The sequence below is a fragment of the Pteropus alecto genome, unplaced genomic scaffold (assembly GCF_000325575.1).
Source record: "Pteropus alecto unplaced genomic scaffold, ASM32557v1 scaffold146, whole genome shotgun sequence".
Lineage (NCBI taxonomy): Eukaryota > Metazoa > Chordata > Mammalia > Chiroptera > Pteropodidae > Pteropus > Pteropus alecto.
This window is the reverse complement of record NW_006442107.1, coordinates 480051-504403: the sequence shown is the minus strand read 5'-3', so window position 1 is coordinate 504403 and position 24353 is coordinate 480051. Positions and strand designations below refer to the sequence as shown.

General features: G+C 36.8%; 1 protein-coding gene across 1 annotated transcript in view; it reads right to left on the bottom strand.

Moving 5' to 3' along the window:
• MBD2 (methyl-CpG binding domain protein 2) overlaps positions 1 to 24353 on the bottom strand; it is a 63478-nt gene that overhangs the window by 35247 nt on the left and 3878 nt on the right. The window contains exons 3-4 of the mRNA XM_015595632.2: positions 24185 to 24351; positions 10234 to 10393 (exon numbers count right to left, since the gene is read on the bottom strand). Of these exons, the coding sequence (XP_015451118.1) occupies positions 10234 to 10393; positions 24185 to 24351 (327 nt within the window). The remainder of the gene's footprint in view (positions 1 to 10233; positions 10394 to 24184; positions 24352 to 24353) is intronic.

Below are 24353 nucleotides of genomic sequence, written 5' to 3'. Positions count from 1 at the left end.
TCTTCAGGACTATAAAACTGCGTGAAACAGTCTTTAATCATCAACAGAAACCTGGACATCCAAAATAAATCTTGACAAAGCTATACCATCAGCAACTACGTCTCCAAATCTACCTTTATTATTAGCACAAAAGCCAAGCCCATGCCCTCTCAAAAGGTCTGTCACACTTGGGACACATTTCAAGCACTAACATATAACATGATAAAACTACCAAACTATTCTCGTCAGCAAGCCTATTTGCTAACATGGCTAAAGGTCTGTCCACTCTTTATTTCCTAGCAATCTTTAGCCAATCGATATCTAAATACCTTGCTCAAATTAATCAAAAGGAAAAAAAAATAGTGCTGTTAGCTGATAATTTGTTGTCTTTATTAAAGATAAACATCTTTTATTTATTAAGAATATTTCTGCTTATGAAAGAATTAGATGTTCTTTGGACAAAAGACTTCTTAGTAGTTCCATTGTCCTTTGCTACATCTTACCCTTCCTTCCTTTACTGTCCAAGCCACCATCATCCTTGCTTGAATAAATATAATAGCCTAACTGGCCCCCAACTTCCACTTCTGCCCCCTCTACAATACCAGCCAAAGTAATCATATCGCTCCCTGCATAAAGTCCCCAGGTAACATTCCATACTCCTCCTCATGCTGGCTTGCCAAGCTGTGACTCAGTTTGTCTGCTTCCTTGATCTTACTTACTCCTTTCTAGTTACTGAATTCCAGCCACTGTGGCCTACTTTCTGCCCTCATATGCTAAATGTATCCTGCCGTAGGGATTTTGCACTGGCAATTCCCTCTGCATAGAATACTTTTCTCTCTGGTCTTTGTATAGCTGACTCCTTGGCATTCGGATCTCAGCCTAAAAATCACCCATTCAAAGACTTTCCTGATCGCTCAACCTAAAACAGCTACCCAGTCAACCTCAATCATTCTTATCTAATTCACTGTGTAGCATTTAATATTTAAAGTGTGTATTAGTCTGGCTGGCAATTCCCTCTGCATAGAATACTTTTCTCTCTGGTCTTTGTATAGCTGACTCCTTGGCATTCGGATCTCAGCCTAAAAATCACCCATTCAAAGACTTTCCTGATCGCTCAACCTAAAACAGCTACCCAGTCAACCTCAATCATTCTTATCTAATTCACTGTGTAGCATTTAATATTTAAAGTGTGTATTATTAGTCTGTCATTCCACTAGAATATAAGCTCCACGAACACAGAATCTTCCTTTACTGTATTCCCTGAATCTAGAATGTCTGAGCACATAGAATGTGCTAAAAAAAATTCTGTGAAATAAATGATACGTAAAATGTCTCTTACATGTTAGGTCTTGTGTTATGCAGCCCTCAGCCTTGTATAGTCTCATTTTCTGCCTTAAACTTACAGGTGCTACGTAAGTGGAAAATATTGTAATTCAGTGTACTCTACAATAGCCATCTCAAAATTAAGCGTAGTCATATGTATTTTGCCTCAAGATTATAAAAGAGAAATAATCCCTAAACTTGTTCTATTACTATTTAACATGAAGTTATGCTTATAGATACATTGCCAGTGTCTTCCTCTGAGTCACACAGCCAGCCCTACACAAGCATTCCATGGGAATATCACCCTCAGTCTACAGACTGTGTTTTTGGCAAATTCACTGTCAATCATAGTGCTGTTATATCATGAAATAATGGCAAATAAAGAGTACAAAGAATCTAGAACTGAGCAGACTGCCAATATGCGATTAAGACATCAAAATAAACCATGTATATTTGCAGGAAGGTTCAGGAAAAACGTTCTTCAATTATAAATCTGAAAACTTAGATCATCTCCCTGTAACTAACTTGCCATAGCAACTTTTCACCTGTATAGTTAGAAAGGAAAATAATGTAAAATTTAGCACAGTGGTTCTAGACAGAGACTACCGTGGAGATGAAACCCTTGGGGCAAAGTGCAAAGTATAAGGTCAGTTAATAAGATGTCCATGGGTAAATTATAGAGATGGGACAGGTAATCTCTTGGTTGAGTTGCAGAGAAAGTTTAATTGGTAAGAATAGTATTAACTTGTAGATAAACAGAGCTAATCAACCTTGGACACTAATAAACTTTAATGAGAATTAAGCTTCCTTCAAATGGTACACTATTCTCCCTTAGGAAGGTAAGCAAAAGAGTTTAAGGAGCCCATACTCTGCTGAGTAACAGATCACTCATGAAGGAGACTGAGAATTAAGGCCAGAAAAAAAGCCAGTTCTTTGGAGGCTCAGGGTTCCAGGCAGGTCCTAGTTACCTAAGAAAGGTCTTATAAATGTGTTTATAACAGTAATCCAGCAGAGGCACACATGTCTCTTGTCTAAAAAGTCAGGACCATATTTTAACTGTGTACTCTACTCTAGCAATTATCAAAATCAATCCTATCACAGCTCAAATCCCTATTTTGGTAATAACCAAATAGTCACGTCTCTCAGATTATACATTTCCACCCACCACTCATCCCATAATATTCTGTACATCCACCCCACAATACAAGGGCTCTCAAAACTTTTTTTTTACCTCAACTAAAAGCAGAAATGTATTTTACAACATGACTCAGAACACATGTAACACAAGTTGCCTAAAATATTCTTACTAAATGTGACGTGAACACTCTTGAATGGCTGATCAGCAGGCTTTCCTAGATCCTCGATATTTTCTCTAAACATTCTCTTCAGTCCCTGGACTTATTAAAACTTGGTTGTCTCTCAAAGACACTATCTCCCCTGAAGTTCTCTCAAATGAAGGCTTTTCCTCTTTCTCTCTCTGCTACATATCTAAGGGCCAGGAAGTGGTATGTAGGTTTCCTCCTTTCCCCTCACTTTTCTCACATCATTTCTCCATTTTTGTTTCTTTAAAGCTTTTAGGATCTCACTATACTACTCTCTACCCCTCCTCCCTGCTTTCTCTTTCATTCGCTGAAGACTGTAGTTTCTGTTTCACATCTTCCTCTCTATCCCAACTCTTGTCCTCATTCTTAGAGGCTTCAATACCCACATTAAAAACACACAAAACACCCGGAGTTCTTTGACCTACACTACCCAACCTCACCCACCTAACATTAGTCACAGGCTTCTCAACCTAGTAACAAGCCTTATCCTCCCTAACTACACCATCTCCAATAAATCAAGCACCCCACTCTCCAATTTCGTCTTACTCTCTTGACAGCTCACTTAGCACGGACCTCTGCATTGTTTGACCCCATGAATACCTCCAACCCATTGACTGGCCTATCTTGTCACTGTTCCTGAACTACTTTCACATCCCTCCACACCCACTGTAGATCCATGGGCCATCACCATCATTACATTGCAAGTAAGCTTGACTTTATCGGCTTCTCATCTCCCTTAAGTGTGGTTTTTCCACTCGTGCTATAGACCCTATTCTTCTTAACCTTTCCAAGGTCTTTAAAATGGGAGATTAACCAAATGAGCACCTCTTTCACCTGCTAACTAGTGATTCTCCTTACCCAAGAAAATTTATTGAAAGAATTGTCCACGCTGACCAATTTCTGTCATTTCACTTTCAATCCAATCCAATCTGGATTCTGTTCTCACTGGAACTATTGTTATCAAGGTTATTAATTCATGTTCCCAAATTCCATGGGCATTTGTCTTCCCCATTCAAACTTTCAGCAGCAATCATTGTAACCGACCACTCCTTTTTGAAACATTCTCCTCCTCCACATCTCGTCTAGCCATTCTTTCACAATCCACTTTGCTGACTCCTCCTAACCAAATTCTAATTATTGGATTTCCTCAGCACTTGGTTCTGGGTCCTTTCCTGTATCTGGGTAATCTCCTCTAGTTCCATTAGTTGGAACACTATGTGCTAATGAATTCCCAGCTCAGACCTCTCAATTAGTACACCAACTGCATACATGACATCTCTATTTGGATGTTTAACAAGCACTTCAAACTTTGCATCTTCAAAGTTGATTTTCTCCAGCCACATAAATCATTTCTTAAGGAGATCTAGATAAATGGCAACCAATCGATCTAGTCACTCAATCTAAACACTAAGGGTTCACTCACACTTGAATCTTCTGTCATCTTCCACACCCAATTCATTAGCTAATACTGTCAATTCTATATTCAAAACAGGACTAGAATCTATCCACTTCTCTCCATCACGTGTGTCTAGGCTATCATGATTCCCCGGTAGACTACTTATAAGAGCTGCTTGCTCCTTGCTTCCATTTTTGTCAATTTCATTTCAAATTAATAGAAACCTGTACTCAACAGTGGCCCGCCCACACTTAAGGGAGATGCCAGTAACCTGTTGTAAGGACCTCAAGGCCTAGAGATGCTAGATTTATCACCTGTGACCTACTCACTCCCCTTCCACACCCCCACAATAGGCAACAGAGAGAGACCAGCAGACACTTTCCAGCAAGGGTTTAATGCACTGACGAAAAGAGCATCAGCATCTTTGGGAAAGATTGTAGTCACTTTCTCCATAGGCCAGAAAAATGCTGGTGGAAGGAACAAAGTCTGTTTTCAGTTTGGATGGAAAGATTCTAGAAAAGTAAAAGCAAAGGGGCAGTTCTTACCACAATATGCTCAACCAGGAGCTAGCAAGTAACCAGAATAACCCTACCACAGGTCTCTTTTGTGATGGTAATTGACCACGGGGCTCTTGAGAGAGAAAGACGTCAGCATCAGCCCGCTAAGGTGCCACTTCCATAACTGAAAAATTTCTAATCAGTTAAACAAAGGCCTAATTTGAGCTATGGCAAGTGAGCTGGTCCCTCACATCTTCTGCTACAGTCTTGCTCCCTTTCCTGCTTTTAAAACACTATTTATTAACTTTGCACCTACATTTTTCCTTTGAGAATTTGATGAAGACACTCTCCCTAGACAAACGCACAACAGAAAATACTGCATGAAGTTCAAAGATTCCTGAAGGGCTGCCTGAAACATGGACTCGGTTAGGTTTAGTTCCTTCCGAGCTGGCCCGTCAACCTTCAAAGGAAATAAAGGATCGTGCATTCTCTTTGGAATATTGTCCTCTCTCCTCCACACCTCATTCAAGCTTCATGAGTAATCTAACCATTGTTATAGAAAAGGAGTAAGAAATGCCCATTGTGTTATGTGTTTGTAAATGCATAAAAACCCTAGAAGGACATAAAAAAACCTGATTAACAAGTCGGAGGACTGGGCCGGAGAGACTGAAGATGGAGGGGAACATTTTTCATTGAATATGTACGAATATGTACGAATTACCTAATAAAATAATAATAAATTAAAAACTTTAAACTTTTAGAAGGCTACATTTTGCCTCTAACTTCTCATTTCCAAGAAACTCTCTGGCATTCTAAATGCCTTCTGGTCCTTCCATCCTTCAAAGCTGGTACGTAAAGGTCACCAGATGCTGTCTAATTTGGAAATGCAATGAATACTACACATTCTTTATCTTCCTTGATCTCTCCATGACATTAAACAATAATCATCTTCCCTAGGCTTTTATAACTCCATGTTCTCTTGATTCCCCTATCTTTCTGAAAGTCCCTTTTTATTCTCCATCAGACTAATTTATCCATTTATTCCTTGCCTGCAGGGTGACGATACTTTTCTTCCGTTTGCCCCTATGTTGGGTGATTTCAATACGTTATGGCATGCCACTACGACCAGAATCCTCAAAGTGTGACCTGGGAGGCCACAAGAGCCTTTCAGAAGTCCAAGAAACAAAACTATTTTAACTCAATCTTCCTCACTCCACCTCTAAACTTGCTATTCTCCCCCTACTCTCTATCTACCTATGCCCCAAATGACTCAAGCCAGAATTGTAGCAGGCATCGACAATTCCTCCTATACATTCATCAGGTACTTAGATTACTAATTCTATTGATAGAGTCTCATACCTTGCCATACCTCCTGCTGCAGCATTAATTCAAGCCATCATTACTTCTCTAGATTTCAACAGCCTAAACTGCTTTCTCTACAGCCAATTTCACCTTTTCCCAATCCATTCTCTATACCGCACCAATTCTATAAGCAATACCCAAACTGCTTCCCCTATCAGCTCACTTGTTTCTCAGACTGCACAGATATTGTTCTCATATTAACTCTCTGAAAGAATTTATTTTTATTATTTTGTTGAAGATAATTAAAACAAGCACCTGCTAGATCATTTGGTTGAGTACCTAAGACACAGTTATACAGAATCCAAGGCTGTGTTTATAATCGCAATAGCCTATTACCATAAACCAAGGTTAACTCGTGAGAAATGAATGACAGACTTATTTAATTCCACTCAAGAGAATATGATGCTCTTTATTTCCAAATGTATCAAATTTGTGTGAATAAAAAATTGCGATCAAAGAACTGAGTCTTTCCAAGGTATTAGAAGCACTGACAAGCCGAGGTAAAAAGTAACTTGTTGCATACCATATTCATATTGTGCACAATTTGTAGAATACATCACATGTCACATTAATGTTAGGGAACTTCAATTTTATTAGTTTTGTAGCTTTAACTGATGAACATTTCAGTGTTGTTAAGAGCTAGAAACACAAAGAATTCAGTTTGTTTACACATCTGAAACATTAAAAGGAATTTCTAGCAACAAAACCTAGCTACTTAAGTTCCTTAAACATATCTGACACTGAGAATCACTATACTCTTCTTTATCTAATCCTAGAGTGTTCTCTAACTAAATTTTTAAAGGAACTAACCTGCTTCTTAAAATGTTGAGAATCAGATCTCTGACACCTTGAAATAGAGCCTCTTTGAAAGACCCAAACCTGCATAAATGCTTAAATGGTGTTTGGCTTTCAAAGCAAAGGTTTTCTTGTCCTACTTACATGAGTCATAACTCTAGAACCACGCTGTCCAATATGGTAGCCACTAGAAATAGGTGGCTATTTAAACTTTAAACTAAAAATTCGGTTATTCGGTCACACCAGCTACATTTCAGGTATTCAACAGGCATATGTGGCTGGTAGCTACGATGTTTCTCTAATCATAGAAACTACTATGGGAGAGTGTGGCTCTAAAACTTCTCCCTTTGACTGAGCTCTGAGATAGCCACTCGTGACTTCCAATATCAACTCGATATTGATGATTTCCTAATCTTTCTCTTGCCTTCTTCCATTAACCTAATGGAATATCTTCAGGAATCTACTTGACATGTCAACTCTACTTAATCAACTGGAGAAACGGACAAACTGACTGGAAATATAATTATGGCAGTGGCAAGAAAATTAATAAGGAACAGTAAAATCAAGAATGGAAGATTTTCAGAGTAAGGTTAAGACTGAGACTGAGACGAGCCAGAATAGGTACTTCAAAAACCTTAGTAAATATTAATCAAAAGATAATTCCCACTCCACTGTCCCCAGCCATCCTAAACTAATTAAAAGCCACTTTGCAAAGATCTGCAGAAGATATCTTTCCAACTATACCTGAATGTATTACTCATCTAGTAAACACACCTTTGATATGAAAGATATAGTAAGATCACAGTTTATAATCAGTCAGTATAAACTGCAGTTTAGCCTGTTTCAAAGTTTATTTTGTTAACTACATTTCTAAGTCTTTGAAGTTTTCTTAAGAAACTCAAAACAACATAATTAATAATGCATTTCAGCTAGGTTTACAACCTCATAGCAAAATACTACCTTAGATTCTTGTTCATTAGTTTAAATCTCTCAGATTTTTCTGTACTGTATTATTAAAAAGACATAATACAGTTATTATTAGTTACTCACAAATACATTTTCTACTTTATAGAGATATTTAATGTTGGTGCACTCTAAAAGAAAACTTATTTTAAAAAATACAAAACTCTATTTTCTGACTACTTAACTAAAATAAAATCAGATGCAAAAATAACACCATGCCTCCCCCCAATTCAGATAGAAAGCTTCAGAAAACAATAATGAAAGATTATTTCCAAAATAATGTATAGTATATTAATTTATTCAATAAACATTTATGACCACTATAAACTTCTGGAATGAAGTAGATGGATATTTAATCAAATAAACATGAAGCAAACATTTATTATGTACCTACCGTGTGCTAGGCTTTGGATGATATATACAAAAAAAAAAGACATGGTCCCTGCCCTCTTGGAGCTTACAGTCTACTTAAGTTGACAAACAACCACAAATACAATGGCAAAGCACCAAGGAGGCATTGTGAAGAAGGGACTGGTTCTGCCTGGAGAACGCAGGGCAGGCTTCACAGAGATGGAGACAATGGAGCTGGGCCTTGGATGAGAAGGAGTTCACCAGATGGAGGGGGAGGGGGGAAGCGCATTCCAAGCAGAGGAAACAGCACATGAGCAAGCAGACTCTTGAAAGCACATGCCATGGTGCAGGATGACGAGCGAGCAGTCCAGCGCAGCTAGAGCGTAAAGGTGCACACAAACTAAAGAGACGAATTAGTTTTTGGTTTTTAGTGAATCATAACCATCAGGGAGAATATCTTCATATTACACTTAGTGTAGCTTAACTGTGATTCTGGTCACAATAAGATAGTCTGAAAGCATTCCATTCATTTCATAAATATTTGAGGCCCTTCGACAGATACCCAGCACTGTGGTTAGAGTTTTAAAAACATAGTTTTAGGAAAATAAATCTTAATTTTTTTCTGTTCATTTAAGAAGCAGAATAAACCTAGAAAAAAAGTTTTCTTAAGCTGAAATCACAGTTTTGCCTATACACATTCGAGGTCCTCACTTTTGCTAACTTGAGCTCCCTCTACTCCTGTCACTCTCTCACATCCTTCTGAACACCTTCATGACTATCGACCCAAAGGAACACCGTAATTAAAGCATTACAGAGGCAATGTCAGCCTTCCCTTTTCATTCTGCCTCTCCAAACAAGGTACCTGCCAATGTCCCTATGGAAACCAATGCAAAGTAACCAATGCAACATATGAGGAAACAATGTATTCTAATGTCTGTAACAATTTTTGAAATCAAACTATTGTAAACAAACTAGGAAACTGAATTCTGAATAAAGAGAGATAGGAAGCAGAGACCCCATACCCTCCAGGAAAAGTAAAAAGATGATGAGGAAAACATCTTGGATCAGAAAGCTTCCTCCACTGGCCACAAGGCAACAGTGTTCACCAAGATGGCTGAGCGCTCAGGAAGGTGCAACGGAGAAAGGAAAGGAACTAACGTGGGGCAAATACTTGGCTAAATGTTTTCATATAAATTCCTGTTTATTCCTCACACTGCTAAGGAAAAGATGTTATTACCTTAATTTTATAAATGAGAAATCTGAGGCCATCGGAGGTTAAGACAATTGCCCATGACTGGGTGAGCTAATAACTGGCAGAGCCAGGGCATCAAACCATACCTGCGGGAGTCCGAAGCCCCTCCCACTCTACTACACTGCCTCAGTGCTCCTGAAACAAATGCTCACCCTCAAGGGGCATGCAGGGCTGTATCCGTCAGAGCCGCAGAAAGAAAAGCCCTTACATTTCCCTTGACCATTTCACACAATCAGATTGAGAACAATAGTGGTGCCAACACACATACAGATATGTCTCCGAATTTCAGAGGAAGAAAATTTGGGGGGAAAAAAGATTATATAAGATGAGTTACTCCTGGAGGGGGGAAAAAAGCTTTCTTTGTAAAGATATTGGGTGCTATAATATGATTAATTTAGCATTATAATTCAAATGCTGTTTGTTTAAATTCCTATACAATATATACCATCAACTAAGCAGCTCAATAATGGAAAAATCCCAATCACAGTACTTGGATAAGGATATTACTCTTAAAAGTCATTATCTTCAACATCATCAAAAGTCAAAATAAAAACTGCCCTTTCTCAAATCCTAATCCAGAAAATTAATAGGTAAGTATACACTTTGTGGTAAGAACATTCATTAAAATTTTGCCTCTTTTTGGCTAACAGAAACTATTTTAAAGAGGAAAAAAAAGGAGACAATTAACATCAACAAATAAATCTTTTGTAAATAGTCCCAATGGACCTAAAGTGTGATGTACATTGGCCTAGAGAGATACTGAAATGTTGTTTTCAACCATGTGCAATTTACTTACGCTCTCCCTCTATAAGTACTGCCAACTACAAGAAAATTAATCAGATATGTAAGTCAAGTGCTTATCAGGGGGAGAAAAGGAAAAAAGGAAACTAAGACATTCAGACCACTAAAATTCCAATGACATATTTAAAATGTAAGATACTTGTGGAGCAGCTTTTGAAACAGCTTACATACACTGTAAGTAAATTAACCAACCTTATTCTGATTGAGAGGATCATTCCGCAGTCTCTGTTTGTTCTTCTGTAATTTACTAGGCATCATCTTTCCAGTTCTGAAGTCAAAACTGCTGAGGTCAACAGTATTTCCCAGGTACCTTGCCAACTGAGGTTTGCTTCTGAACTTTTTACCACTTGGACTAGAAGAAAAGATAATGTTAATTGTACAAAAGACAGTAATATTTACCCTAGACCTTACATACCCTAGACTCTTCATGCTTTCCTTCCTAGTCCCAAATGTTATATCACAATTTTACATGTTTATTTTTTCAAAGAAACGTTAATGTTTAAAGGAACTTTGTAACTTCACTAAAAAGAGAGCGTGTCATCGAATGTAACAGTCCACTAGGTACATCCCTGGAGCACATAGCAGATGTTATTACAGATTATTCCACTGGCCAGCAGTCATTCATTCAGCAACCACTGACAGAATATCAACACAAGCCACATGCACAGCATAACATGCATACTGCAAATGTCTTCAATCTTATAAACTTTTTTTCCTGACTTCTGAAATGCTGTTTTTTCTGTAAGTATTACATGTGTACAATGTCAGCAGTAATCAGTAAACAAATTCTTCTGAAGTCAACACCCTTGTTACACACATGCAAAATCCATACATCTTTGGCTACCAACTTGAACTTATAACATTTACAATAGAAAAATAACCTTGAATTTTGACAATAGTTAAATGCTCCCTTATGTAACCACTAAAAGGAGAAAATTAAGGCAAACATTCGTAAATGTGTTTACATGATGCTGACATGAGTTCTGTTAGCCAAACTCCTACCTTAGAGAAGTATATCAAGGATAATTTACTTCCTGTAAGAAATATTGCCAAAACTGGAAAATTACAAAAGTGCCAGAATTATACAGAAGGGTAACTTGGTCTTTCTTAAAACTTTTTTTTCCTGTGTGGCACTGATCTGTAAGAAAATTTTTATGGAAGAATGCCCCAAAGTCTTATCTAAATTTTCTGAGCCAAATGTGCTAGAATAAACTGTTAAAGTCAGCGAGATATACAACCAGAAGAGAATTGTGCGAATTCCAGAATATCTCTCAAAGAAGCCACCATGTTAGATTTAGAACTTAACCTTGCCCCAACTGACTGCAATAAAAGAAAAATAACTCAAGAAGACAAAAGAAAAGGCTGGAAAACTTTAAGCAATAAAATATTCCCCTGGAACAGCAAAACTTCTCTTTGGGTCAAGTCCAAACCAACACACCCCTCTTTGTCAGAAACTCTGGTATTCTGCCACCACCAACTTCAAGACAACCGAAGATCTTATCAACATTCTTTATCCATAATCACATGACATAAGTATTCCTGAAACACAATTCAAAGTACAGAATTCAGCCTACAGATGAAGATAACCAGTACCAGAACATGACAGATTAGAACAAAGTAGACAACGAGAACACAGCAGAGGAAAGAACATAAGGTTATGTATAAACAAACTCTAATTCTCATTCTAACCCAGATTTCCAAATATGCTCAGTATCATAAAATAAAATAGCATGTCATCCTCAAAACTGTTTGTCCAAAACAAATCATCTCTGCCTACCACAAACTTCTATCCTCAAACCTGACCTTGGATTGCCTTCTGCTGCAGCACCACTGTCCACCTAGCATCTAATTCTCAAATTAGAAGGCCCCACCACAATGCTTCAAGGGCCCCATGCCCCAGCTGCACAGCCAGTACCAAGTTCTAAATGTTCGGACTCCTCAATGCTGACAAAACAGCTTCACTTCCTTAGCGACACATCAAAAACCTTCTATGTGTTCCAATATTTTTTTCCTACACTTTTTCCCACTAGCCTTGGTACCCTGCATTCCAAACTCAAAGTCACTAAATATGCCATGTACCTCTAACTTCCAGCCATGTCTTTCTGAAGGATGAGCACTAGCAATCCTGCCTGTCATAAGACTTAATCCTCCAAGCCCAGCTAAAATGTCACCTCTTCCATGAAGGTGTCTGTGATTCTCCAATCCTAGTTCGAAGTAATTCTACTACCCTGAAATTCTACTTCATCACAATTCCTATATAATCTCTTGATGAGTCAAACAACCAAAAATTAGAATAACACTTTTTAAAACCCTCAAACACAATTTATATGTTATCACTGAATGAAGTAACTTTCTGAAAGCAAAAAACTTTCATTGGTTGAATAGTATAGAATATGTTTTCATTTGCAGATACAACAGAATGTAAAGTCTATGCTTACTGAAAAGTTATGTTGCGTGGAATTTCAAAAATTGAACTAGAAAATATTTTCATGATTAATCTATTATGCTATATAAGACATGAAATCTTACTGGAAGACCCAAATTTATTTGAAAAATTGGCAAAGATTTCTCTATTATATAATTATAGTTAATTTTAATTAACTAAAATCGCCATATGGTCTTTATAATTACATATTCCAGTTACTAGTAAAAAAGATTCTGACAAACTATTTGGTATACCTCAAAAGTAAAAAAAAAAAAAAAAAAAAAAAAAAAAAAAAAAAAAACTCTCCACAAAATAAAATGACAATTTTCAATCAGCTATCTCTCTAATACGACCTCATTAGTGCAATAAAAATCTGAGTTCCAGAGCGGACTTTGTTTTGACAAACTAATGTTCCAAAAGATGAAAATATCAAGGTAGCAACTTTTACCGAAAAGATAAGCACTATTATTAGGAAACAGCTTAGAGACAATTAGTTTCATTTTTGAAAGAATCAACTGACTTATTTCACAAATCAACCCTGCAATAGTTCCTTACGTATCAGATGAAATACCAGTTATCTACTGCAGCTGAAAACATACTGGAGCCTCACTGTAACATTCCTCTAAAGAACAAAACTCACTAGAGATCAACTGGTTTTAGATACCCCTCCCCCAAATTAAAGAAATCTAAATACTTAAGAACCCAATTAAAAGGCCATACTCATGAAAACTGATGGCACAATTTATTAACTACATTAGCAATTCAGTATGGCTTAAAGTAGTTCCAATGTTTAGTGATTTTAAAAATTAAATAGGAAGTGTTTACTCTAAGAAAGGCCTGGCATACTCTACTGATAAACTAAATTAGAAATGAAGGAAGATGGTAGAAATCAAGTTTTAACTATTAGCATATTAAAAGAAAGTTGGAATATCAACTAGTGGCCACTCAGATCTTATTCATACCAAATCACTGCCTTCTGTCATGAAGATAATGTAATTCTATGAAGCACCTACACCGGACAGCTACAGGTACTGGGCGTACACACTGCTGCCTTCAGAACAGTGGTACAAGACACTTTCTTCACTGTAAATGCTATAGCTTGTGCTTGGTGCTTTAAGGAAAGTCAACCTGGCTGCCCCATTGGATTTTAAGACCAGAGACCTTCTTCTGCAGGAGATGAATGCAAGCACACAGTAGGATAAGGCCCAAGGAAATGGTTAAGCAGAAAATCTGCCCATCGCATAGAGGCCATCTGCACAGTGGCAAAATAATGCTAGAAGTGGCTGAGGAAGTAAATGCTAGATGATGAACAAAAAGATGGTATGTCATTTAAGCTCTGGTCTTACCCAGAGTGACAAAATTATCATCTGTCTGCACTCTAAAGATGGCTGCTGTAGGTCCCAGTCTCAGACATACCAGGACTTAATGAGATTAAAAGTATCAAATTGTAACTTAAGTAAAATTTTTTTTTAACTCCAGTAGACTAGTAAAGGATATTAGTCATTTTCAGTTTTCTCTGCTCGGAGTGACTACTCTAACCCCAGTAATGAAATACTAAAATTTCACTTTCAACCACAAAAAAATTTCCTACCAACTGCTCCCTAGACATGCCAGTCCTGAACCAACTTGTGATCTCACCTTTAACTTCTACCAAGTACCCTAAAGAAAGTAATAATTAAATGAAAAATCAAAAACATGAGTTATTTTTTTCCAGTTCATTAAGAACATTTCATCACCTGAACTATGTCTTTGCTTACTTTCATTTTGATTAAACTGTTTAAAGAACTTCTTAAACCTATCTCTTCATAGGTTTGTAACTATAGATTATCAGAAAGAAATTTTATTTGGCATCTGGCTTTCCAATCTAAAAGAATTTAATTGAGATACCAGAAATACCTAAATTACAGTCACCTTAATTTAATGGTATTCACATTTTGTCACTCTATAAAGTTGTCTGCAATCATTACCTGAGCTAGATAACTGTAACATGTCCTGCCAGTCTATGACACACAAATCAACTCTTCTGAAGTCCTGTTGTTTGCTTCTGACACTGCACTCTGAAAACACTCCTAATAGAGAACATTTTTTCATGTTACTTGAGTAACACGGATAATCATGATATTTAGTCAAACCATTATGAGAAGACCAGAAGTCTGTGCAAACACAAGTATATCTTCCAACCAGTTTGTAATAGGATGAACTGTGGAGGTGGCAGTAATCAGAGCAGAGTAAGACGAACTGGCCTATGAGTGGCCAGTAGCATGGTGGATGGCAGATGGTTAGCATGCTCAGGGGTGTACCACTCTCCAACAATATCAGGAAGTACTTTGTGGGGAATAATAAAAATCTCCACAGTGAAAATTCTATAAGCTACAGCACTGGAAAAAACTGAGAATAAAGAAATAGCAACTTTTATTTTTTTTTCTACCCTCATTAAATGTTAGAGCTTACCTTTTATAAGAGTAAGCATTAGAAGAATGACTTCTCTAACTTTAAATAACAATTCTCTCCAGAAATCAAAATTTTGCTGAGACTAAAATTAAATTTACCGTCAATCCAGGACTTAGGTACTGTGATATTGCTTACATATTTCATATATATTATATGGTCTTCATCCTCTCCTGGCTCACAGCTCCCAAACTCTTTGGAATTTCCTAAGTGATGAGCAACAATGGTGTCTCTTGTTATGTTAATAAGGTGACTTCTGAACCCCACTCAAGGGTAGTGGCTGGTTGCCAACAGGAGCCAACAGTGTGCTCAGAGACCAGGGACTTTCAGTCCCACCCCCTGATTTCTGGGAGGGGAGAGGGGCTTGAGGGTGAATCGACTGCCCATGACCAATGACCTAGCCAATCATGACTATGTAATGAGCATAAAAATCCAAAAAGACAGATCCTCAGCCCTTTTTGGAGAATTCTCACGTTAGAAAACCAGAACACTTCCACGTGTGCCCAGCTCCAGGAGGACAGAAGCTCCGTTCGGGACCTCACCCTACGTATCCTCTTCATCAGGCTGATTTGTATCCTTTAATATTCTTTGTTAATAAATCAGTGATCTAGTGAGTAAATGAATTTTTCTGAATTCTGTGAGCCATTCTAGCAAATTAATAGACCTCAAGGAGGGGAATGTGGGAACCTCTGATTTATAGTAAGTCAGAAGTACCCATAACAACCTGGAGTTGCAAAAGACATCGAGTCTTGAAGGGAGTTGCTGGAACATCCAATTTGCAGCCAATTGGTCAGAAACACAGGTAACAACTTGGGCTTGTGACTAGCATCTGACTGGCACCTGAAGTGGAGGGCAGTCTTGTGGGACGGAGCACTTAACAGATGGAATCTGATTCTATCTCCAGTATACGGTGTCAGAATTGAGTTGAATTCTTGGACACCTTGTCAATGTCTGAGATTTGCTTATTGGTAGGGGGAAGCTGCCAAACACACCGTGGAATCAAGTCTGGAAACCCTTCTCAGGTACAAAACATACAATCAGAAAACTGCCAAATCAATTAATTCAAGGAATACATACCACTGCATCAAAACTACATGACATACACACAGAAAACTCCATCTAAAAGTCAGCTCTCCGTGACCCCTTCTTTAGCTCTTTTCCTCCCACTCTTAAATGTAGACCTTTCTTAAAATGAACCATCCTCAGCTTTCCTCTACAGTTTGTTCTTGGTATTTTATCTACTTTTATCTTACTTATATCTCCCATCTCTCATCAGTTACTAAATCTAGTTCCTTCATTAACTACCTTTGAATCCATCCATCCTTCTTTTCCATTTCCATTGTCACTGCCTGAATCATTTTTACGACCTTAGGTGAAAATCACCATGATAGGCTGATTTTCTAAATGCTAGTCTCTTTGCATTCTAAATTATCCAGATTGTTCTTCCAAGAACAGTTTAAAAGCTTTCAATGGACTTTAACTCATTAGCAAAAGGGAGCAGAATATTTTAACCCTGCATTTGAGATCTTTTTTTCATCTAGCCTTCTCTTAACCTTTCAACCCTCCTTTCCACTCCTCTTACCCAGTGACCTTTGCTCCAGCCATACTGGTTTATTCACTCTATTTTGAACAGGCTGACTGGTTTCACTCTTCAGCCCTCTGCAAACAATGTATTTTACCCGGTCCATAATGCATGCCCTCAACTTCAAACCCGAAAAGACCAGAAATACCAATCCACCTTGTACCTCTTTCATAAAGACCTAACGGAACAAAGTAATAGGAATATTTCCTTCTTCTGAACCATACAGTAATTACTGTATCAAGAAATAATAATGAACTGCCTGTTGGCATCTCTTATATTCTAGTTTTGAAATACTAAGTCTGGTATCATTATAAAACTTCCACGAGTTTAAATCTTATGTTCACCAATAACGTACTGAAGTAGTTATTTATGAATGAAATGATATGTCAGATTTTCTTCAAAATAATGAAGACTGAGTCAGGGGTAGTGGATCAGGGTATGAATGAAATAAGATTGGCAATTGTGGAACTGCGTACTTGGTAGTTTGTTTTTTTATTCCATTTACTTTTGTAAATATGTTTGAAATTTTCTATAATATATGTTTAAAATAGAAATATTGAAGTACGCAAGCTGAATTTTCTCCTGAAAATTGGCAAGTTCTTTTTAAAAATCTGAAGAGTTGAGGCAAGTAAATTTAAGCATTAAAGAATTTCTTTAAAAGTGAAGATGGGAGTAGAGAATTATTTTTAAAGTATTGATAGGAAAAAAATTTATTTACAATATGGCTAATAAAATGTGACAGCATTCCACCTTCTCCCTCAACTTAAATGTTTAGGAAATCATCACAAAGTTTTAAACAGTATAAAAGACCTTAAGTATACTTCAAATTGCACCAATCATCCTCATTTCATAAACTAGCATTTATGTAACAAAAATTACATACAGTGTTATCACTGGTAGCAAATTCTACTATCTTTATATCACAGCTAAAGAAAAAGTCAAGATGATTTACTAAAAAATAAAAAACGAATGTAGAATTCTACCTATCTCATCCCACTGCCTTAAGGCACTCACTTTCTGAAAAAGGTAAAAGGAAAAAAAAATGGTTACTTTGGTTAAATTGGGAACTGGACACTGCTGTGGAAATGTGAAAAAGTAAACATGTCTGGGAATTATTTCAAAATATAATAGGAGAGAATATTGATGAAACAAGATTGGCCAGTTGTTAATTGTTAAAACTGGTTGACAAGCACATAGGGGATTCATTACACTTTCCTATTTATCTTTTCCTTTGCATATATTTGGACTTCTCCATAATAAAAAACATATATAGAGATAAATATACCCCACAAAAATATATTTTTAAAAACTTTTTTTTAATAGAAGAGGCTATGGGCCTCCAGGACAGGCCTTTTCAAAGAGACGTATATGTCACTACATACATGTTAAAAGAATTTTAAGAACATTTGCCCTTGCTTTAATCTATGTATAAAAAGAACAAGGAAAAGAATACCAAGATACATTGTTCAAAAAATCTTTAAGAGGATGATGTTCTTCCTCACATTTATAAATCATTCACAATTGTTCCTGACAAATGCTAAGTGCTCAATTTTAGAACCTAATTGTAAATTACTAAATAGTAAAATTAAAATTACTTTTACTATTATTTACAGTCATATCAAGTTCCCAAATGAATCTGAATTTTTATCGTAAGACAAGGCAAAATCTTAAGATGCACAGATATTATTCAAATTTTAATCTACTCCATACTTTTTTATTTTCCGATCTTGGGGAAGTTTTAGTTTTTCAAAGTTCTGATGAAATTAAGTAAAACAACATTTCACAATTTGCCTAGTCACTTCTTAGTGGAAACGGCAAACAACAATAAAAAAAAAAAAAAAAAGAGTTGCAAAGGGTATTAATATTCCTAGCCAAACGGAAAATCCACAAAATAAGAACTGATGATTTATTTCTAATTCATCATGCAAATCTGACAAGATCTCAAACACGGGATAAAAGGTCATGAATTTCAATTACTCCCTATAAATTCCAAAAAAAAAAAAAAAGTATCACCTCCTTTGCAAATCATCTGTTTCTGTTCCATGAATTAAAACCAAATTATGACTATATCCCACAAATGAAATTTTTAAAGCAATTTGAAAATACCATCTATCAATTTCTGTTGGAAATTATTTTTAGAATGTGTATCAGTTCCTTCTGAGCTATGTATTTCCTCTCCTGCAGGTATTGTGGGTGTTCTGGCAGGTGAGACTTTGCATGTCAGATTCTAAAAATCATATGTAGGACAGGTGGCAATGTCGTACCCTAACAAAAATTCCTCTAGCATATCACAAAAAGATGTGATAATACAGATGAGGGAGAATTATGAGGACACAATTTCCACCACACCTATACCTCTTTTATTTACGGACTCAGGCTTCTATCAGGCAATATTAAGAAAAAAACTAAAAAGCAAGTCCAACTTTCATTTATGCAGCAGCGCTTAATAAATATTGCATTTCTTTCCTTTCTCCAACTAAAGAGATTTTTATTTAATTGGTCTGTAGTGCACATTTCTACTTTATCTCAACTCTGAAAGAAGCATATGAACTTTTTGCAGGAACCACATAAAATTATCTCCATAAGCTACATATTGCCTGCAAGTTGCAATTTGCTGTCTTCTAATTTAAGTGAAAGCTTTTAAAATGAAGACCTATTATAGCTTGCTTCTTAGGGAATGTGTTGCCTGTGTGAATATCTGAGAGCTAATAGGGTCAACCTAGGTTAAGACATATATGAAAAGGGGGGAGGAGAAAAACATTTCTGAACAAAATGATCACTTCTATTACCCAGAATAAAATTGCTTTAATTAATGTTAATTTACCACAATTTTTTCCATTTTTTCCCTCCAATATTACATAGAGCTAAAAGACCATCTTTTGGTACAAGGCTTCACAGCTGGATAGGATTTAAAATTTACCCTTTGTCAACTTCAAGATAAGTATAATAGTAAATAATTACATTATTTCAGTAGCATCCCAAACTCAGTAAAGAAGATTAGGCATGAGATGTTGCAATATTTGCGAATACACTAGGGATCTCTACTTGATACAGCAGAGCAGGGTGATTAAGTGTTCTGAGGTTAAACCACCTGCATCAGGATTCTAACTCTGTACTTACCAGTACAATCTCGAGCTTATTACTTAACTTCCCTATCCTAACTCCTTATATGAAAAATGGACATAACTAAACATGTTTCATAGGGTCATAAAGATCTGAAAAAATAAAACAGATAAAGCATTTAGCAAAAGAATAATCACTGCCAAAATTATGACAGCTGTGACACAGAGTACTCACAAAATTAAGGCACACAGACTCTATACTGTATTATATAAGTCAATGAAATTCAAATGTTGATTTCTTACTATATGTCCTTTATCTACCATTTTCACTATATCTCTAATTTTAAAAAAGAAAAAAGCTTTCTATCCTTCTATAATACCCTCAACATTAATGATAAAAATTAGAAACTTGAAAGTGTTTGGACTTTATAAACTATCTCAACCGATTCCATCCCAGCACACTATCGCACATAATATAAAACAACAGCTAAGAGATCATTTAAGACTTGTTTTACAAAATTTTAAGTGTTATATCAATTGGTAAACACTTATTTAACATCTGTGTGTTCAGCATTGTGCCTAGAGAAAGGAGACAAGTCCATGAGAAAGTCACAGATTCTATGAAAATGAACATGAGAGCAACACAGGGGACACCAGATTTAATTACGCAGAGATGACCAGAAAAAAAATATATTATGTGAAGGGCAGTTTATTGAAAGTCAGAGATTTTAATATTTAATAACTGTGACAGTGGATCTCTCACCTGGTTTATTCAGCTGGTTTTTTCCAACGAAGACTACATGAGAGAGTTTATTTTTTTAAGACAAAAAGGAAGGGGGAGGGAGGTGCTGGTTGAATCTTGACATCCTCAGTGACTCAGAACTCATGCCCTAAAAGCATCATAGCAGCCTTTTATCAAACGGGATGTTTTTTACTATACATTTTTTTAAAACCTATTTATATAAGTCCACCCCATACAACGTGAGTTATTTAATGAATTGTTTTCCTTAATTAGTCCTTAAACATATCTAAAGCTTTAAGAAATCTTTGTATGGATTTTAGCATTCTAGAATCGAATCCTTTATAATACTATGAGGTACAGGTACAATCATACTCAGGTACAATCAAACAGAGAAACAAATCACAGCTTTGGAAAGTATAAGTGACATGCTTTGCTCAAGGCTGCACCACTGGAAAGTGCTGAACTAGAATATCAACTCCAGACCTCGTAACTCCTGTGCTCTACGGCCTTCCCTGGAGACTCTTGCTTTTATCATAACACTCATGACTTTAGAGAACTCAAGAATACTGTCTCTAAGTCCTCTTCTTTCCAGATTAAGTACTTGGCTCCCTATGATTATTTTAATTGTTCTCTGATTCCACGGTATCTTTTTTCAGAGAAATGATGAGGTGCAAATGCATCATAGCTGTCAAAAATGTTTACTATTATGTTTCTAACATCCAACCAGATGATATTTTATGGCAGCAGCTGTAACAGTTTAGCATGACTTCCAGATTTAACCTAGTTATAACCTAAAGTGTAGAATCGAACAAGTTTAGACTTGATAAAAAAGGAGATAGCTACTAAAAGCTCCTATGCAGAAATAATATTTCAAAAGTATTGATCTGCAAGTGTAGGAAACCTAAAACTAGAAATGACAGGAGTCAAGTAAACCAGTTAGAAAATTATAGTTCAAATAATGAGTTCAAATATGATGGCAACGAACCTTTTCAGAAACTATACCAAAGAATCCAACACTTTATCGAACCACACTCTTTTTAAAAATAAACTCTGGATGATGATATATGAACTGCCACTATACTGTCAGTAGTCCTGACAGAAGGCATAATTACACTGCTGTTAATAACCAGCAACCAGAGGCATGCCTTCTATTAGAACTTGGCAGTCTCAGGAAACCACCAAAAAACTACTCTACCAAAATCTGAAGCTTTCTTGATGAGCTTTAGTCCAATTAATAAGATACACTCTACATTAACAGATTTCTTTAAATTAATCTCCCCAGGGGTAGGCTAATTCAGGAGTTAGTGTTATTAGAATCTGTGAACGACTGAATGCAGGTGTTCACATTACCAATAGGAGAGTAAACTCTTAACCCACCTATTAAGATATGTCGGTGTTTTCAGCTACTGGTTTTTAACGGGTCGGGTGTATATGGGGATGCTAATATGCAAAGCAGTGACACTGCAGATTGAAAAATAACATGTTCACCTTTACTGACTAGGTGACCTCCGCCATTCATTACCGAAAGGGGAAGTCAAAGTCAGAGTATCACAAGTAGTACATGCTACATGTGTCCTCCTGCCTCAGAAAGTAACTGCTCAGAAGGAAATTAAGAATGGGTGTTACAATCCTACACGGTAACTAACACTTTGTAGGTAGTCAATAAACAACAGACAACACTCCTTTAAGCCCTGAACTAAAAAGCACATGCGGCACAAATCTGTTCAATGTGTCCTTTCATTTTGGATAAAAAAGTAAAAAGCAAATCATGTTGTTTTCTCTCATAAAAAGACTTTAATTTCAGATAGTAATTACGACTATGCTGGTATGTGACTTGTCTTAAGATGAATTTGCTTGGAAAGTTTTTAAAATTGATTTAACAGTTTTTCTACCATACAATATGTATTGAGTTTGCATTAAAAAGTAAACATCAAAAATTTACAACACATTCAAAAAATATTAAGTGATCACAAATCAGAATACAGCAATCTGCCTTTTTGAAATAACTGTTCCATCTACTGCAAGGAAAACAACAAAAGATGCTTTGCAATAACCAAAAGTTAGTTTGAACAAATACGTCATCCCCAAACTAAACAAACCATATCCCAAGAGAAATACCACAGGGAGTGAAATTCAAAGTTTAAGATGCTCCGCTGAGACTAGCCTCCTATTCCTCAAGGAGTTCAATCCCAGATACAGGATATTCTTGTCAAATATAATTGGCTACAAGACATCAAGACAGTTCCAAGAAAGTTATGCATACCACCTGCTTAGAAAGAAATAGAAGGAGCTGTTAATGAAAGAGTATGCAAAAAGGAACAATTGTGAATAGCGCTACATGAAACAAGTGAACTTGAGAGGAGTAACCATTTGTTCCACAATAACTTTCTTAGTATTACTCAAGTAAATTTAATATTTGATGATGGGGAAATATAAAACAAGATAATCATGTTTGTATGTTTAAAATAAGTTTTCTGTTTTATCATTTAAGATTTCAAGATAAGGAGTCTCATATCAAGTGACAACAGTTCTAATGAAACACCACTTTCATTTAATTTTTTTTACTTGAAGAGGTGAAATAAATGTACTGAAACTACTTATCCATATATTTGAGCAACCATCAGGAATATGTTCATATTTACATGCTCTACCAGTAGTGATCATTCTTGTGTGTATGTATGTTTATAAACATACATTTTTTAACCTTTAAATCTAAGAGTATTTGCAATTCATAAGCACTGTATTGTGTATATACAGACGCACAAATATATATTTTCCTAGGGGTAATGTATTAACCTACTTGAAGTCAAAAGAATGGAAATCCTTCACAGCATTATTCCAATTGCTAAATGACTAACAACTGGCTCCAATACTCAAATATATTCCCTGAAAAATTATTTAGTCAACCTACAAACATGGCCTCCAAGCCACTGAATATAACATTTATATTTTTTTCTATGAGATGATTTACAAGAAAAGTTAATAAATTTGTTGATAAGAAAATTCCGCTAATATCAATAGCCACAGGCACTTTCCTGACATTACTAGGTCATCCAAACTAATGACATGGACAGCATAATCACAGGAGTGCAAGATCACATCAAGCTGAAAACCTTGAATCATTCAGATCAAGGTTTCTCAGCCTCAGCACTGGGGCCAGATAACTCTGTTGAGGGGGCTGTCCTGTGTATTATAAAATACTTAGCAGCATCTCTGGCCTCTATCCACTAGATGCCAGTAGCAGTCCCTTCCAAGGTGTAACAACCAAAAATATCTCTAGATATTGCCAAATGTCCCCTGGGAGACAAATTTTGGTCTGGGAGTCTAACGACTCACGACAATGTTTCAGTTTTCAAAGAGTGTAAGTTCTGCAACACCAAAAGAATTCTAAGAAACTTCAGGCATTCCAAGTGGCTACTTTATATGATACTTTCCTGGATCCCACAAAGTAACTGAAACCCTGTTACCGTAGATAGCTAATTTTTCCACATGTGCATGATTAAACACTCTTGTGATGATGAGTCTGGGACAGGCTGGGAAAGGAGCCAATAGTGACTGGGTTTTACAGTTTCGATGAATTACACCTTCTTTAACCCTTCAGTGGACAAATCATCCCTGGCAGAGTAACTTTCTTCACAAACTATTGTCCCGAACACCTTCGACATAAGACGTCCGCCTCTGGGCTCTCACCAGACACTGTGCCTGTCACTGCACTGAGATCAACTCTCATCCAAGGGCTCAAGCACCCTCTACCACCAGGCCAGCCTGAATTTGCCACTTCCCTCGGGCCCCAGCTCTCATCTAGACATCCTCTGCCCCGGTCAGCTCTTGACCCTTGACCCCGGCCTGACCCTGCTGCCCCCTCCCCGCCCCCAGGGCGGTACCTGAAGTAGTAGACATCGCTCTTGCCGGCACTGAGCCCAGATTTTCGGATCACTTCCTCCTTCTTCCATCCGGGGGGGAGGGCCGGGCAGTCCATTCTCTTCCCGCTCTCCGGGGCCCGGGATCCCCTGGGCCCCAGCCCCGCGCTCCCCGACGGGAAAGGGACCGGCT